At 39.5% G+C, this 19100-nt stretch overlaps 1 protein-coding gene across 1 annotated transcript in view; it reads right to left on the reverse strand.

Moving 5' to 3' along the window:
* Nucleotides 1-4067: 4067 nt before the first annotated feature.
* The window catches only part of ROR2 (receptor tyrosine kinase like orphan receptor 2), a 141922-nt gene continuing 126889 nt past the window's right edge, over nt 4068-19100 (reverse strand). The window contains exons 5-9 of the mRNA XM_065740555.1: nt 16076-16203; nt 12528-12842; nt 10852-11097; nt 8849-9051; nt 4068-7294 (exon numbers count right to left, since the gene is read on the reverse strand). Of these exons, the coding sequence (XP_065596627.1) occupies nt 5852-7294; nt 8849-9051; nt 10852-11097; nt 12528-12842; nt 16076-16203 (2335 nt within the window). The 3' untranslated portion in view covers nt 4068-5851. The remainder of the gene's footprint in view (nt 7295-8848; nt 9052-10851; nt 11098-12527; nt 12843-16075; nt 16204-19100) is intronic.

Genomic DNA, 19100 nt, shown 5'->3' on the forward strand with positions numbered 1-19100 from the left:
GGTATGCTAAAAAACGCATTTGCTAAATCCAGGACACAATGGTAGGTTTTAATTTCCCTACTAAGAGTGTCCATTAAAGAGGCAATATTGGGTACGGCCGCATGGATGGGTGGCGTGACCTTATTCAGTTCCCTATAATCCACCGTCATTCTCCATGTTCCATCCGACTTCCGTACTGGCCATATGGGGGAATTATATGGGCTGTGTGCAGGCCTTATAATACCTACTTTCTCTAATTCCTGCACCGTCTTTGATATTTCTTCTTGCCCACCTGGGAGTCTGTACTGTCTTACATTAGTAATCCGGCGTGGTTTTGGCAAACAAATGGGCTCATGTTTCGCATGGTCCCTCAATATTGTCCGTATTGCCCGGATACTAATGTACCTCTGCCGTAGTCTGAACCCTCCCACAGTTGTCTGGAGAGACAGACCCCATAGAATGTCTATGCCCAATATATATTCTGGAATTGGGGCAATCGACACCTTATACTCCCGGGGCGGGAGACGCCCAACCCCCAATTTCAATCACGTCTGGGTGACTGGAATAGTCTGTCCCTCAAACCCACCAATCATCACTCTATTACCCTTAAATTTCATTGGGTCTCCATATATAATTGATGTTTCTGCGCCAGTATCCACTAGAGCCATCACCTTCTGCACATTTGTCCTGGACCAGAATATTGTTAGTTCTACATAGGGCCTCCGGTCACATCTGGAGGCTCTATGGGGACCAGAGTTTTCCATTAATCCATGAATTTTGCCAGATCTAAATCTTTTGCCACAGGTGACTCAGGCACTGTAGCCCGTGACACCTGCGGATGTTTTTTTCTTCTGTTCGGTATTATAAAGTCAGCCAAATTCCAGGTTGTTGTTGTTTTTTCTATAATTCGTACTCCCGATTTTCTGGGAGCACTCTGAAATTTCTGATCATTTCTAAGCTGTTTCCACAGCTGCAACAAAACATGGTTGGGTTGCCCATCAATTTTGGTAAATGCAACCCCAGCCCGTATGTGATCATTAAACATAGTCCTCCGGGATACCTATACGGGGCCTGATCGGGGCATCCGTGGAGCAGGCTTTTTAGTTCTAATAGGGAAGGCCTCAGCATCTTCCACTATACGAACATTGCGCCTGGTTCTTACGCGCTCCGTCTCCCCTAAGTCTGCCACTAACTGGGCTGCCTGCTGTACGATGGCTTCTGATGCCACCAACGGATTTAATATGGAAACCAACATCCCATATAGGTGGGAGGGGGCCTGCTGTAGTATCAGATCTCTCATGCCCACTGTAAATTTCTCCATATCGGGGCTTTCAAATGTGTCTGCATACAGAGCCTCCCTCATACCTAGTTCTCTGATGTAGGTCTGGAGGTCCTCCATAGAGGACCACAAACCAGTATTAAGAGGGATATCGGTTTTGTTGGGCCATGTTAAGCAGCATGCAGCCATCAACCAATCTATAATAGAATGGTTTTCCTCATTATAGTGGACGGCTGCATATAATCTTTGTCTTAAGGCCGGGTTTATCGTTATAGATGCTAATTTTGACATTTCCGTTCCATTTACTAAAACACTTTCAGCTCCTGCATCCCATAACCTTAGGAGCCATGATGGTATGCTTTTCCTTGGTTTCTGATGGAATCATTGTACTAGGTCCATCAACTCGTTAGCTGTATACGGACGAGCAGTTATATGGAGGCAGGTTTCTGCAGGGGGCCATTGGTCAGGAGGCACCCCTGCTGGTCTATCCTGTACCTTTTTTGTTTTTTGAGTTATGATAGGCCGAATCTTGAATGGGTCCATCATAGATGGAGTTTCGAGATCTGCCTTAGAGATCTTTTTCCCTGTCATATCAGAGTCTTCTTCCTCTGATTTTTGGGCGTCTTCTACCGATATATTCCGTATTTGTCTTGTGGGGACATTTAGGCCAGGCTTTTTGGTTGTTAATGTACCTAGCTGTTGTTTCAGTTTCTCAATACAGTCTCACAATAACTGATTTTCAGTCTCCATATTAACATTTGCAGTATCTAACTTGAGTATGGACATTACTAATGGCCAGGCTACTGCGGAGGCAGCTAACCGCCGCTCCTTGGTAACAAGTATGTCTTTATCTAATCCTAGAAAGTAGTCAGTCAAATAAGATGGGGAGGGAGAGGCAGTCCCTGGAACCCGCATGGGTCCCCATTTCTCAATAATGGATGCCAACCCATAGTAGGGTGACCCCATGAATCCTGGAATTAGACCAGGGATTATCTGTTCTAGGGGGATAACGTTCTCCCCCTTGGCCCATTTAAACATATTCCAAATGAAGGACATTATGAATTTAGTATTGCTAGAGCTGCCTGGCTTGCCAAGTGTAAGGTAAATAACTCCTAACGATGGTACTCCACAAGGGAATAGTATAGAGGATGGTATACTTTAAGTAGTTCTATATAAACAGTATACAGATAATACAGAAGAGAAGATGGCTCACCTTTATGATGACAAGGCTCGCAGGGGACTCCACGTGGGAGGGATCTCCAAGAAGAGATCCTTCCCTGGTGGTGGTCAGCCCTTAAATGGGGTTTGAGAGAGGTGGAACCAGGCTCCACCCCTTCCACTCACACAGGTATATCACCTTCACCTGTGCCCCCATGGCTGACTCTGTACTCACCTCAGGTGACCAATCAGTGGTTCAGGCCATGATTCAGCAGTTCCCATACACCTGGTGTATGGAAACATACCTTTGGAGGATGGAGGGAGGTATTGTCTCTCAGCCACAACTTCTTGCCTCATCAGTGGGCTATAATGCACAACAGTGATGCTCCATCCATTTTTTCCAAGGTCTTCTTCCCTGTCTTCTTAGAAAGATCATACAGACTGAAGTAGACATGCACAGTTTCAAAACCAACTTGCTCTCTCCTGTCTATCTAGCCATACGTTTGTTGCCTACAAAAGCTGATTCAGCAAGAGGGCAAATGCTGGCTTTGCTAGCCATGGCATGAAGAAATATATTAGCTTGCTCTACTGATCAGTTTAATCCTGGCTTTGCTGGGTCACAGTCAAAACCTTTCTTCCCCTATTCCCACTTCACCTTGTCCTATCTACTTACTGCCACATCATCAGGCAGTTGTCCCTTTTCTGCTTTTCATTAGCTTCACTTCCAAATCTTGAAAAGGAACAGCAGATATGAAATTTAGCTGGGTCTTAGCAGCAGATATCACAGGGAGAGTAGCCCAGGGAGTTGCAGAGCAACAAGTTACTGCCAACCCACATGACTTACAACAGCCATTAACATGTTGGTAGCATTAAATGCCTATGTAGAGATGCTCACCTGAGCTGTAGGTAAGGTGTCTGCATGATTGTCATGTCTCATATTACAGCAGCTCAGGGAACTGCATCAACAACAACAGGTGAAAGAAAACCTATACAGCGTACCATCAAGGCTGGACTAAAGATTAGCATACTGTACTTCCACCATCACTTTAAGAGCAATTCTCTCGTAGCAGGGACTGGAAATTCAAGATAGGAGTCAGGCTTATTTTCTCTGGTTAAAGTTTTATAGGCTTGAATTTATGATGCTTGAGGAGGAGAATTAGGAGTTTCCAAACTGCACCCAAAGTCATAATGATCTTTGCCTACCAGAAGTGGGGTGAACTTTATACAATGGTGTACAGAATCTTACATTGACTAGCACTAGCACTAGCTCCTTTACACTGTCTCTTCACTTATTTGTGCATTTGTATTGTAACTGGACCACATATCTTTATTTTTTCAGGCACTAAGTTAGAAAAGGAAGCAAATATTTAATGAAATATGTTGAAGTATGAATGGTTAATGAAGTATCTGAATACAAGAACAACATGAAACCTAGAGAAACAAAGAACTTGCTTAACAAAATTTCTTTTTTTAAAATTAATCTATCCTTTATTTATTAATAGCACCCAAAGCTGCATTATATTAACGTAAGCAATAAAGTTTTCATATTTTATTCCTACCAGTGCATTTCCAAATCCAGGTGAAATGCTGGAAACAAGTAATGCTGCCATACCACGAACATAGAGTGTTGATCAAAATGATACACCACTTAAAATGTATCCCCATGAAATTTAAAAAAAAAGGGAAAAAGAAAAAAAGTACACACAAAACAATCATAGTTTAGGCATGAAACCTGTAACCTAAGGAACTGTGACCATTTCTATTTCCACAAGCACCATATCAAAACAATGGCTGTAGGAACTATAAAGATAACATACTTTATCATACTTTTTGCATTACTTTATTGGATATTCCATGTGCTGGATGTACAACTTATAGCTATAGTGTGTACTGGCTAAAATTCTACAAGTGTGTATTGCTTGTAACACAGAAAGAGCAGTGAAATGTATGGACCTGTCTGCATATTTAACAAAGTGAACTAGCAAAAAGATAAAACTGTACCACATATGAATATTGTAAATAGTTAAGTCATTAAAAAAAATCTGAATATTTCAAAGAAAAAAAAGTACATAAAATGTAGTAAAACATAAATTACATTTAAAAGTCTGTACATGATCTATCCTGCAAACAGAAGACAAAACCAGCACTCTGTACAACATTGCTTATTTTGGTCTTCTAAAGTTCGAAGAATTGTTTTCACTAAACAGGCAGGAAAGCAAAACATGTTTTCACATGCAATCCAGCAGTAATTGCAGTAGATCAAGTGAGTTTATAACCCCCCACAAAACCCAACATTTTTACAATGTAGGAACATGTATGTGGAGCCCTTTTCTATACTTGACAACAAATATGCAATTAAAGTTGGATTGTTAAGTTAGTGCATACCTACAATATCCCCATTTTTGGTTAACAGTGTATTAAGGCTGCTTACTGCTGAAAATACACAGCAGAGAAGGAATACTTCCATCCACAAATGCAGTAAGATGATCTCACTTGCAAGCTTCTGTCACAGTCATTCATTGGGAATGATGAAAGAAAGACATCCTCTCTTCTCTCATGTTATTCCACAGGATGTTGTGGATGCTCTAAGTTTATGTGGGTTCATAATCATTTGTATAAACTCATGGAAGAAAATTCCATCAAGGGTTATTAAACAATGAAAAATTCCACCTCTGGCTTGGGAATTTCCTAAGCCACAAATTGCTGGTGCTTGTGAAAACACTCTGGGGAAATTGTACGATTGCCCTTGTACTCTTCCCCAGGCAGAAACTACTGACTGTCTTTGGAGACATGCTACTGTACTAGACAGACCCATGGTCTCACTCAGCAAAGCCTATTTTACATTGTTTCTTGACTTTTCTGCTTACCTTAATGCAACTATGGATCCGTATTCTCAATTTTTTTTTTCCAGATTTGAAAAGCAAACGACAATCTTGTGTACACTGTATCAAAAGATAAATACTATAAACTAAGCTGTCCATCACAACCAAGGCACTTCTTAATGCTGAGAGCCACTGTAATTGGATTCCTTCTTTGTGTTATTGGTTTAAGCATAATTCACTAACACTACACTCACATATCATGATATACATGATGTGCAATGTTACTCTGCAATATGTTGCACAGCAACAGTACATTACTGAAAAAGTTTCCTTTAAGAACTGTAGTACTGTAAAAAAGAATAAAGCCAGCAATTCCGTACCATCAATTTTGTAGTACTGTTAAAAAGCCAGCAATTCTGTACCACCAAATTTGCAAAATGCTGATGGTGACAATGGTCAATAAACTCAATACGTCATTATTGCTGCAGTTAATGTTGATATATTTATTTTTGGTTGTGCTTTTTTTTCATAAAATCAAAATCTTTGATCTTAACTGTTTACTGTCTCCAAGCTCAGAAGTGATGTGAAACTCTTCATAATAAGGCCAAATTTCTTAGGCTTCTGACTGAATTTCTGCTTCATCCATCTGAAGTGTGTCATTATCACCCAGCAATTCTGTTTCTGGAACAGATCCCTCCTCTTCCTCCTCCTCCTGGACAGGATTCTGGGCAATATCTTCTGCTCCATTGTGTGTGTCATCTGTGCCCTCTGAGAGAAGAGCAGCCCTGTCAGCCACTGATGCATTGGAAGGAGCTGTTGTTACATAGCCTGTGCTGGTGGATCCACTCCCACTGTGGTGGGAGCCTGGTTTGGGAATGATCTGGGGGGGCATTTGTTGAGGAGCCATTTGCATTGGAATTTGAACAGAATAAAAATTTGGCAAGTAAGCACCATAGGCAGGCATTGGCTGGTAACCATTGACTGGAATGTAGAGTTGAGGAGGTGGGACCATTGGTCTCATCTGCCCTTTCATTTGTATGAACTGAGGTTGAGGAAAAGCTGGAGTTTTCTGCTTTGGTCCTATGTACCTAGCATTGCTAACATTACTGACAGGGCTTGTGCTAAGAGAACTTGTTTGTGTGGTATTGCTTGCTCCAGAAGTTTGTGCTGAGCTGTTGTAATTAGAAAGGTTTCCCCATGTTCTTAGTCTGTTGTGTATATCTTTAAATCTCGGTCTTCTGTTGGGAAATTCATTCCAGCACTCCAACATCAAAGTGTATATCCATGTAGGGCAGTCATCAGGACATGGTAAAACCTGTCGGTTCCTGATCATCTCAATGACATCCTGGTTAGAATATCCACAGTAAGGCTGCAGGCCATAGCTGAAAACTTCCCACAGCACAACTCCATATGACCATATATCTGAATCAATAGAAAACTTGCCATACATAATAGCCTCAGGAGACATCCAACGGATAGGAAGAAGGGAATTTCCCATCAGTTTGTAGTAATCAGCAGCATAAACTTCCCTGAAAAGGCCTAAATCAGATATTTTTACATTCAGTTTATCAAACACTAATATATTTCTAGTGGCTAAGTCCTTGTGAACAACGTGGTGACTTGAAAGGTATTCCATTCCTGCAGCTATCTGAGTCACAATATGGAAGAAGTCTGCTGGTTCTAGAGTGGATTTTACTGTCTTGTCATCATCAGTGCTGCCAACATCTGAATGAGGAGATCTCATCACCAAAAACTCATGGAGGTCACTGTGGGAACAATAACTGAAAATCATGCTGATGGGTTGTTCCTTTGTCACTATTCCCAGCAAACAAACAATGTTTGGATGCTGTAATCGAGATCTCATCATTGCCTCATGTTTAAATTCTTCCCGAAGAGACAATTCTGCTTTGTCTTTTAGAGTCTTGATAGCAACAGCTTGTGTCTGTTCACCTGGTGCAGTACCAAAAAGATGCCCTTTGTAGACTTTGCCAAATCTCTCCTCTCCTAGTTCCTCCATAAATCGCACTGTAGACAGATTGATTTCTTTAAGTTTAGCCTGAAATGTAGCAAATAAAGAAAATCAGTAAAAAGTCACAATACTTTCTTAACAACAAAATCTACTAGTGAAAATCTCACAGTGGTTAAGTATTCAAACTGAAATATAAGCTGTGTAAAAATTTGATAACTTTTCCTTTTTTTATATATATCCACATCAGTATGTGTAATCAGTGGATTTTACAGTTAACCTTGAAATGAGTTATTCTGATAAGCGTAAATTGAATTATGTTTTAGAATGATGAGTATCACTACTTTCACAAAGGAGTGACTGCATTTTATGCAAGCTAAATGAATCAACAGTTCAGAGTAAATCAGACTAACAATTATTTCTATTATGGTATTACAGTTGCCTTGCAGTTCTGCCCAGAAGCATCCACTAGGGATGTGTCAGAAAAGACAAAAAAGTTGGCAGGCTGTAAAGTAACTGAAACATGCAGTAGAGGAAAGCGTGAACCCTTTCTCAGCTTCCCAGTGTTTTATCTGTCCTTTCTCCGCCACTGCATGATAGGAGCAGTCCCTGTCTGTGAATAGAAGTTCCCTGCTGAGAAACTTTGCATTGGTTCTGGTGAGGAGATTGAAGGAAGAGCTGCAGAAGAAAGAAGGAGCTGCCTTTTGTTACAGGAAGGTAAAGGTGGCAAAGCCTTGAAAGAAAAATTATCCTACCCTAAAGCGTGGAAAGCAGGGGAGCCTGTGATAGTGATCTGATGAATACATCCCAACGAGCTCTGGTGGACCAGTTGCTGGGCAAGCCAGATACATCTGGCACAGCTTCACACGCAGGTTAATGCAGCAGGAGGGGATAAGACAGACTAGAAACACTCTAATGGGTAATCTGGGAACAAACTCTGATTTTTGTGGCCAGCTAACTGTGAACTGGACCAGAAAGTTTCCAGTACAGTACAGGTTCCGCCATGAAACTTCCTCACCAGACAAAATCAATGTGATTTGTTACAAGGGATAATATCTTGCAAATATTAAGTAGTTTCCTGAATAGGTGTTGCAAACTGTTCCAAACTGAGCATTGTTTTTAAGAACTTGTGCTTTGTAAGTGCGATGATCAAAAATTCAGCATTAGAAATGAAGAGGATTTTAACATGGAAATCACCTAGCTGACTCAGAAAATCATATGAAGATCTTTAGATAGCCTACTTGGTGGCTGCTGATAATATGAGTGGACTGAGCCAACGGGCTAGAGACAAAACTGCCATACATCCTGATTGAAAAAGCAAATCATCCACGTTATTATCAAGAGCAAAAAGTGAGCTGCAGACTGGAGGCTGGATCAGAAATAACATTTCCAGTCACTGAGACTAGAGGCAGAATGGGGGCTGACAGGTAAGCACGGATGTAATGAAATATTCTTTTCTGAAGGCTGTTGCCTGAGGTCACAATTTCTAGACACAGCTAGTAAGTGGCGAGACCTGGTTTTCAATAAAGATGATGACCGGGACAGTATAAAAAGTAGATTTCTAGCCACACTGCTCAGTTCAAATACTGAAAATGTGACACAAGGTAAATCACAACATTAGAAACATGCAGCCTAAACAAATACCTGTTTGTGTTGATTAATGAGTGGCATTTCCATGTCCTGACTAGGAGATGCCATCAGCTGGCGACGCTGCGGTGTAGTGGCAGATGCCTTCTGCTTGTTTCTGCACATACAGACCAGAAAGAAAAGGCAGGCAATAACCAAAGGGATTGCTATGCTGGGAACCAAGATGTAGAGGATTCCCATTTTGCTGTTGTCATGTGGACCTGTTGGCACATAAATGTTCTTTGTTTACAATAAGTATTTATATGCATTCAACAACAAAGAAAAAAATCTACAATAACTGTTAACACTACATTTTTAATGAAAAGTAAATGTTTATAAACTGAAAATGGAAGTCATGGTACTCATTTTTTCCCCACAGTTTTCCACTAAATATTTCTAATAATTTGACTAAACATAGCAGCATGAAGATAAATTTGCAGTGCCAATTTTATACAGTTTCTGATGGCTGCACCAGTATACTGGTTTCACTTCATTTTTGAGGCTTCCAATTCTGGAAACTGCAGAAAATAGAACAGTATCATGTTCTGGGAATAAAACTGAGAAGTCTTCATCACAGTACATAAAGCAGTAATCTCAACACAATAAACCAGGGCACACCACCACAGTCTGGCCTTCTCATTTCACTCCAGACATTTGAATAGCATTTAAACACTTTCTACCTCGAGTATTACTGCTATTGCCCAGAATAAAGTAAATGTCAACTCTCACTGGCAGAGGTACTGTTTGTCTGTACTTAAGAGAATAAATGTGCTTCTGTCACTTTTCAGCAATTAAACAGCTATCAGTACACTTAATAAGACTACTCTGGAACCTTTCAAAAAAATAAAAATATATTTTTTATTATTCAGAGTCTGCAGGGCAGCATAGTTCAAAACAATTAGTTGGAACTGTCTTTGCCTTAGGCCCCATCTGCAGTATTACATCCAGGCCTGGGGCCCCAGCAAGTAAATAAAGATATACAGCTGTTGGAGCAGGTCCAGAAGGGGCCACAAGGACAGAGTGCTGGGGCACCTCTCCTGTGAGGAAAGGTTGGCGGAGCTGGGCTTGTTCAGCTTAGAGAAGAGAAGGGGAGTTTATAAGCAGAAGGAGGACTTATTTTTTGTATTTTCCAATAGTGACAGGGCAAGAGGGAAAAGTTTTAAACTAAAAGAGGGGATATTTAGATTAGATGTTAGGCAGAAAATATTTACTCATAGAATGGTGAGGCACTTGCACAGCTAACCAGAGAAGCTGTGGATGCCATACCCCTGGTGGTTGTCAAGGTCAGGCTGAATGGGGCCCTGGGCAGCATAATCTGGTGGGTGGTAGCCCTGCCCACAGCAGGGGGGTGGGACAGGACTGTGTGGCCTTTATGGTCCCTTCCAACCCAAGTCATTATTTGATTCTATGATACAGGCAATCTGTAACAAAAACAATTCTATGGCTTCCATTTTATTTGTCCCCACAGTAGGCAAGGTTTTTTTTTCACTAAAGAAGCACAGTACTAAATTGCTTTGTCACTCCTGATTACTGTTACCACAGTAGCAGATCTAGAATGAAGTCTGCACCAACACAGGGAAGTAAGCCAGACTGTATCAAGCCATGAGAGGCTGCTTTTCTTTTTTGCCATCAGTTGTGCAGATAGTGTAAAGCACTTCCGATAAATCATCTGTTTTGTGACATCTCTGCTTCTGTGCTTCGCATAGCTTCCTTGAAACCAAGCAAAGTGTTCTATCTCCCTCTACAGGATTTAAAATACTTGTTGACTACAAGATGTCATACAGAGCAAAAGCTAATACCGCTGAGTAAAGTAAGCAAAGCAAATTTATATAGGTGATGTTCATCATCTAGCAAGAAAACATTAAATGTGTACAACACAAAAAAAAACAGTGCCAGATTAAAACAAGTGAAACATTTGGAAGATTAACTTCTTAAGTGAATTGCACTTGTAAAATACAGATAATTCAAAATTACACAGAATTCAGGACAGTAGTAGTGGAAAAAAGAAAGAGAATACATACTACAAGAAGGTATGTCACACAGTTCCATGCGTACGTTTTTATTCTTTGTAAAACACCAAGGCCCATCCATCTGACCCCCAGGATTCCGGCAATATGCATGTCCTCCACCTAGCTCTGGAAACTGTGTGCTTGTTAAGTCATGGTTGTGGGGACTCTGGGAGTCCCAGTGCTGACAAATATGGCCAGACTTGGTGATGCTGACTGTTCCTCTGTAATCTACTCCAGAACCGTTGTAGCACTGGTGATCTGTTAGAAAGGGTTTGGCAAAAGGTTACAAATACAAAACAACCAGAGCTCAGCAAATGCATAACAGCTGCAATGCACAGATCAAGTATGTTTTTTGGTTTTCTTTTGTTTTGTTTTTAAAGTACTTTAAGTACTTCTAAGTATTTAAATATATGTCCTTCAAGATTTAAATCACAGCTGTGCTTTCTAAGTTTCAATTCTTTACCTCTTTGTTGTCTTTCAATACCAGGTATGCCTGAATTCTGCCTTTGAGTGTATCAGTCTATGGCTACACGCATCAATATATGGTACCTCTGTATGCTCCTACCCTGCTTTCCTACCTTTTGAGTGCTTGTCTCTCATATTTGGCACCTGAACTGAAATTGACTTTTTTTTTTCTTTTTCCCCATGTATTACAGCACTGCCTTCTTCATTTTTCTGCATGTCCTTCCCAGCTCTCAGAAATCCAACTCTCACACAGCATCTGTCTCCCATTACCTTAAAATCAAGCATATATCAACTGCAGCTGCTCCACCAGAGGGAGCAGCATTGGCTCCAAGAGTCAGACAACTATGCTTTCAAATCTTTTTTTACTGGATTTAGTAATTAATTTTACTAGTTACTGTTTCTATTCCCCTTCTTTTTCCTTGATTTGATTCTCCCAACAATTTCTGAGTTAATTCTTCTAAGCTACATCAGGTAATTGCCTCCCTAGCACACACCAAGCATGGCTACTTTTATGCCATTACCGCTGCACAAAAATATGGGTTCAGATAATGGGTATTCAGAATAACATTGCTTAGAACTTTAGGCATCTTTAGTCTCTAGGAACATTCCTGTTGAACATTTTGGGAGTGTCATTTAAACTGTGATTAATTGCTAGGAAATGGGAGTAGGCAGAAAAACTGCCGTCACATAACAACCAGTAACTGAACAACCCTTCCATTCCTGGATGCAAATAAAAATCAAATGTAGCGAGATTAATGTTTTCCACCATTCTGTGTGGGTGAAGAAAGACAGCTACACTCCAAGCTTGGTTTAAAGAATTAGCCCTTTTCTGGAATTGTTAATAGACAGAATGAACATTAAAACTTTAATTTCTTAACAGACTTTTTCAATTAAGTTTCCACAGTCTACTTAAGGTTTATTGACATATAAACAGAACTCACAAATAGTTGTATAGGAGGATTTATCCAGAAAGCTAAGAACTAAGTGAGCACTGAGGGACCTCAAGCAGGAAGGGAAGGCTGCAATGCACTGCTCCCCTCAGCATAGCTGATTAAAACATGCTGTGTGATTATGGAGTTTCCTAGCCAAGCATAGTTGATATAATCCTTTCCAATGCAAAGCACCATCCCTTACGTTTCCTCACCACCTTAATTCTACTTTAAAACAGTACAAGATTATGGTCAGTATTAACACTATACAAAGTAGGTAGCACACTGGCTTACATCGGCTGAGTCTCTCCACGGGGATCCCAATCCTTATGCAGTTGGCAGCTTCCAAGGTGTCAGGTCGTGGGAGATCCTCACACTTAGGCAACTGCAGCTGCATCAAGATGAGGGGGTTTGACCTAGCAATGTTGTACTCCTGTCTACACAGATCGTTTTCTAAAACTTCACACTCATCCCGGCACAGTTCCCGTGGTTTCGGGGTCCGGGAGCGCTCGTCGCACAGAGGAAACACAAAGTGGCAGAAGGATGGTATAGCAAACTGTGAGCACTGGTCAGACAAATGTGTAGAAGTGCCAATCATTGTAAATGCAGCTGAAAAGGAATAAAGATACTGTTTAAGCATTAATTCACAACACTCATGAGAAATAACATAATTTTTCCATTGTTTGCCTCTTATGACTTTCATTTTCTCTTGATGGTCTGAAAGCCTACTGAGCAAGAAAAGAAATGAGATAATTTCTACTGCAAAGGACAGCAGACAAATGCAAAAAAAGCAAACCTCTGACATCTGTACATTTCTTGAGAACCACAGTTCTTAGGAAGTACCATGTGACTACTTTTGATAAAATTGTGACATTTTATTAATTTCAACTTTAAATATCTAAAGCAAGAAACAACTGTCTGAATGCTGACCTATGTTCCCAAAGTTTCTAGTTAGATAAAATTTGAATGAGGATAACTTAGCTTCTTCCTCATGTAGATGTTTTGATCAGTAAAGCAACATTTTTCAAGCTTTGACAGGCTTAGTATTTGGAGAGATGTTGCCCCTAGTAGATAAGGGAAGCCAAATATGTAATAGTAATCAATGTCAGCCTACTGATCACATTAAGATGTGTTCTATGTTGGTTAAGACCTTGACCTTCCCCTTCAGCTCTGTCTACACCACAATATTTATCAAGGAGTTTTCCTTTAAGTTTTTTAAAAATAGACAAATGAACATATGCATTATGTGTCTGGAGACAAATCAAGCTTTAAATACAGGAGCATTCATTCCCACACTGGAAAGCATCACTTGGGAGCAAGGTTTGCTAGATTGTACATCCACTGATGTCCCGTGCTACAGAATTTAGATTGGCATAAGCAAAGATTATCTACTTATCAGTCATGGCCACATTTTGCTGAGATGTGTCAAAAGCAAACAGTGTTGTATTGTGATAGTGTAGCACAGAGGCAAGACATGAAAGCACGGCAGGCGAGCATGAACAACCTCTTGATTACTGACTGCCAAAGGGCAGGCATCAGTACTTGGAACAAAGCCTCAGAAGCATTGTGCATCTCTCCATTCATGTTTCTTGCTCTTCAAAGAATGACAAAAATGGCCCAGAAACACATCTAAACTCCTTTCTCAAAGCTTGATTTCTCCTACAAAGCTATTGTACACCTTAGAATTTATGTTTGTATTTCCAAGACTCTTTCCAGGTTGTCTCTTTCCTAACTGAAGGCTCAAAGTAGAGCATCTGAACAAACTATGTGGGAAAGATGTAGAGAGCATCTGAATGAAATATATGGGAAATACATGGAAAAAATTAAGGAAACTAAGGGGTTTGTTTCTCAGCCAAATAGACATAGACCAGCACAGTGAAGACATTGCTAATTACACATATCCACATGTCAGGGTTCAGGACCATACTCTCTTCATTGCTGGCCTTTCAGTCTACTGAGTTTCAAGTTTTAACATGTAAGCATCCTTCTGTTTTTTTTAATACAAAAGGCTCACAGTCTCACATAATCACATGGCAAGCAGAAGTACAGGCGGTAGAGATATAGTGAACATATTTTACACAACAGCGCAGCAGAGAAATGAAAACCAGAATGAAAAATCCCCATTCATTATGTCTGCAACTTTTTTATGAGGTATTAGTGTCGGACAGTAGGTGTCACCATTACCCAGTCACAGTCTCCCCAGAGTGGTGCATGGCATGAAGTACAAAGAGATTCCACCGAAAACTTAAAAACCATACGTCAAAGTACATGCAAATCCTAAGGAGAAGTTGTACAGTATATTTTTTATCTAACAAGCTAGTCCAATGTCAAAAATATCCTGGGCAGAGAACATAAACCATGAAACGCTTATTTTACAATTAATAAGAGTTACAAGTACCAAGTATACTGAGAAATCCTCAGCATTTATTTTGCATAAAGTATTTGCTAGGTCCTTCAGATGAGTATAAATTAAAAAAGTAGTAGTATTCATACTGCCTAGCTAGACACTAGGCAGCTGTATGTGGTGGTACAGAATTTTTTTCTCTTAAAGAAGGTTTGCACCAGGAATTCTTCTAATATCCTATGCAGAGAGTCCTACTCCTCCAGACTCCAAAATCCATCCAATAATCAGTGGTACTAGGGAACCACCAACCAGATCACAATTGTCAATGCTGTGCACTCCAGAAAAAAAATATCAATAACTATTTTCTGGAAGACATCAAGATTTAATATTTATTTATTTAGTTAGTTCGTTTTAGTAGGATATTATAAGAATTACAAATCTAATCATTTCAGATAAGTGAACATTTTCCAATTGCTGAAAAACATTAAATCAAGGCAGAGATAACTGAGAAAAAAGTGGTATCAATACTAGGAATTAGTTAATGATAGAATGGTAAAATAGGCCAGGATTACAAAAGAGTACAAGAGAAGAGAGTCACAAAAGCATGAGAGGTCAAAACCTGAGTTTCAGCAGCCCCAGTATCTCATCACCATATCCCAGAAAAATACGGATCTGGATTTCTGACTTGAAAATAAGCCATTAAATTAATGTCTTTAAAGTAGTAACTGTAAGGAGACAGACCTGACAAGTAAAGTCAAGATCTTTTTAGGCAACTAGTCATGTTTAAATTCCATATTCAATTAGATAGGCATATCTGGCCAAATGCAAATATGCTCCTGCTGGACAGTGCTAATTCTCCACAAATAAACATGCCATGAAATTGCTTCCTTGCTCTGCTTGTGTCTATCAGAATCACAGTGATCAGTCTGGTAAGTGAAGATCCAATGGAGAAAACTCATGTTGATATACAGCCCATTAGAAGTCACTCATGTTTTGGAAACAAATTTGTGAGTGTAGACTGAAATGGTAAGAGGAAAAATAAGCATAGGCAGGGCACAGGAAGGTCAGCTCTTGCTTTATATAAAGCAGTGTGAAATGCAGACTCTCCTGAGACTGTACATAGGAGAGGAATCCTGAGGGAAAAGCCACCATACAGAGAATATTTTTTTGTTACATCAGAAGGTATTTTATTTTTTAAAAAAACTTCTATTGGCATCTGTCAAGCAAAAAGTTCCAGGATAAACTATAATTTGTTAAATAGTTCTATTATTCCATGTCCTATTATTTTATGTGAGGACATGGAAAGAGCTTTCATACAATGGTAGATATTCACCTTTCTTGCTCCAAATTATACCAACTGCAGAAGTGGGAAAATGGGTCATCTGCTTCAAACCTTAATATCTTAGTCACTAACTTACAAAACTGAAAAGGATGACAAAAGTGCTTGTATCGATATTGGATTTGTTTTTTGTCCTGCTACAGAGATGTGTAAGCTTACCAGTAATTCGATTTTCTATTTCCCCTTGCATCTGTAAGGAGTCCACATAAATGGTCCTGTTTCCAATGATTCGTGCACATGCAATTCCTCTGTATGGCTGACAGAAACCATCTTCATGGTAATCTTCTCTGCAAAAGACAAGTTAGGAATGCATAAGTAGATGTCTAGAACTGTATAAGGCAACAAATTTTTACAAAATATATTCTTAAAAAAGGAGAGAACCCCAGAAGATTATAAATTTGGAACGGTTCAGTTCCCTTGGAGTAGCTTTCACCACCAGTTCTGTCTGCGCTATCTCAGAAGTATCAATGAGGCATCTTGCAAACAGAAAAAAAAATAACTGCGATTAATTTAAAATTCATATGGTAATAGTCATGGAGTTTGACAGATAAATCTACTAAAAAGCTGTTAGTTGAAGACAGCAACATAGATCTTCTTATGTGCCCCCTTCACTTGTGCCATCTAACTGCATCCAGTGCAACCAGGAAAAACAGTTGGTTCTCTTCTCCTACCTCACTCTCTCCCTTTCTTCTTTCCTGACAGTGAATGAAGAAGAGACCTTGCAAAGCATTAATTGAAGTAAGGCAAAAATTTGAACTCTGAGTTAGGAAAACAGAATGAAAAGTAATCAAGGTTTTAACCTCTTTTCCTTCTCTCTCTGTACAGAATCAATGCCAAATTTCTCTTCCTACATATAATTTAATTCAATTGAGTTAGTTTGTGAGCCAAGTTCAACTCCTTACATCATCATAAATATTTTGGCATAAAAGAACTAGCTTAAGGCCTAGGTGTTCAACAAAGCATCCTCAAAGCCCAGTTAAATAATACAGAGCTGATCTGTAGTTCATAACTATTTGAGCACTGCAAAAGGACCCTTGTGAGGGAACCCTCAGAGTGAATCTTCATAACAGCATGCATTTTCTCTGGTAGAGGACAATGTACTAGGAATCACTAGCTTGAGTGATTTGCATCACACGCCACGTGATGTGCTGAAAAAGGCATGAAATGTGATCTAGAAAACCATCAATTCTAGGACAATCCAAAACTTTCCTAACAGTCAGTTCAAACATCTGAAGAACGCATCCAATACCAGCAATATTTGAACTATTACTTTAATACTTCTCTGCACTTAGTACCCTATTTTAAATATTTTCAAATATTACATTTTGACTACACGTATTTTCACTTCTCTAACAAATATCTTCATCCTTCCTGCTCAGCACTTTGCATGAGCAGAACAAGGTAATCAGTGAAAATGCATAAAACCACATGCCTTCAGCTGGGCCACATGAGCACTATAACCTGCTGTCCAACAATAGCTACTCAAGATAAGCACATCATCCAACACCTACCCAGTGCTGAGTGCAGCAATCATTTCCGATATCTTATTTTGTTTTAGAATCTTCCTTCGCTTTTTTTTTCCTCTCTCTCTCACCGCTATGGCTCCCCGGTAAAGATCTTCAGGGAAATGTCTCCTATATTTCTTAAGTTATGAACTCCTCGGATGTGGAAGGGTGGGCAGGGATGACCACATAGGGTAGGCAAGAGCTGGGATCATCAGTAAACACCCAAGCAGCAATCCGCTCTTTCCTCCTGGAAAGATGATGACCTGATCCATCACACAGAGGCTAGATGAAACATGTTGATTTATTATATGAAGTGCCTCATGCAGTTGTCTAGATCTGGCCCTTAACTCTTACCACAGTATGATTGTTATTCAGTAAAAAACATTTTGTCTGAAAAAGTTGAAACAAATTCTACTTCCAGAAAGAGGTAATTTGTATATTTGGTGGATGAAGAAAAGGATACACCTTTCAGGATCAATTATTTGCTACAGCATACTTCTTTCGCACTCATAAAAACCTCTAATTTTGCAACAATTGCATCAAGCCTGAGGGGACAAAAATATCAAAGCACTTTCCCTGTGCCTGTTTTATGATTCTTGACCGTCTCAGTAGGAAGAAAGCAAATCCCCTAACAATCTGATTGAATACAAAACCCTTATTTGACCTCTTTCTCAAGAATAAATTTATACTCCTACCCTGCAGAATGAAGTCTGCAATGTATCTATGTGAAACTGTACCTCACACTTCAGCTCTTAGGAAAGGCTTCTCCTGCCAGCACAAAATAAATAAATAAATAAATAAATAAAAATAAAATCTGTACAAGCTAGCATGGGTTTGGGGACAAAGGCAGTATGATCTCTTAGATCAGTTTATTTATTTCTGTCAAGAACTTCTAAACACAGCTTAGATACTATATATAAACAAATACGCTCCCCTCTCTCATGATATAGTCAACTGCTGATTAAACTGAACTGGATATGACCATTACCATGGATGCAAGCAAAAGTAAACAGTAATCTGATGTCAAATACTCTGCCTGAAGCAGAGCTCTTGCTAGATGTGTATCTTAGCCAAGTCAGACTCAACAGTGGAATATGGTAGAATATGGACAGTACTACTGATCAAGGGGAAAAATATTACATTAGTCTTCTGAGCAAAATAGTTGATTTTGACAAAGCTGTAGTAATAAGAGAATGGACAGCCTTCTTACAGATTGCTTTCCCTTTGCAACTTGGAGCACGGCAAAGTGTTTGCAGCAAAAAGCAGGGCATGGGAAATTTGATAAAATAGCACAGGAGAAGCAGTTCAAACAGGAAACTTTGGAGCCATGTACTGTTTTAATTTGTGCTCTAAATTATAAGCCAGCAATTCAGCTGCTGATTAGATCAAGAGTTTAAAGCTGCTGAAAATAGGCAAAAATACTGACTCTTCAATCTCCTGCTCCTTGAGCTTTAAAGTCCGCTCTGATCAAGAACCCTGGTTTCTCCTCCAAAAAACCCAACTTCTATTAGGATGAATGCCATCCATTAATTTTCCATGCTCAAAAAGTGACCTTATGCCAGAGCAATAAAGTTAAAAAATAGGTTTTCTAATGAGAAGCTAAAGCAGAAAAACCTTCTATTTAGAGAAAAAAACAAAAGTAGTACCACTGTTTTTATGTACAATACAGAGTCTATCTA

This window comes from Cyrtonyx montezumae, unplaced genomic scaffold (assembly GCF_038088225.1).
Source record: "Cyrtonyx montezumae isolate F1298 unplaced genomic scaffold, pur_monq_1.0 scaffold_29, whole genome shotgun sequence".
Lineage (NCBI taxonomy): Eukaryota > Metazoa > Chordata > Aves > Galliformes > Odontophoridae > Cyrtonyx > Cyrtonyx montezumae.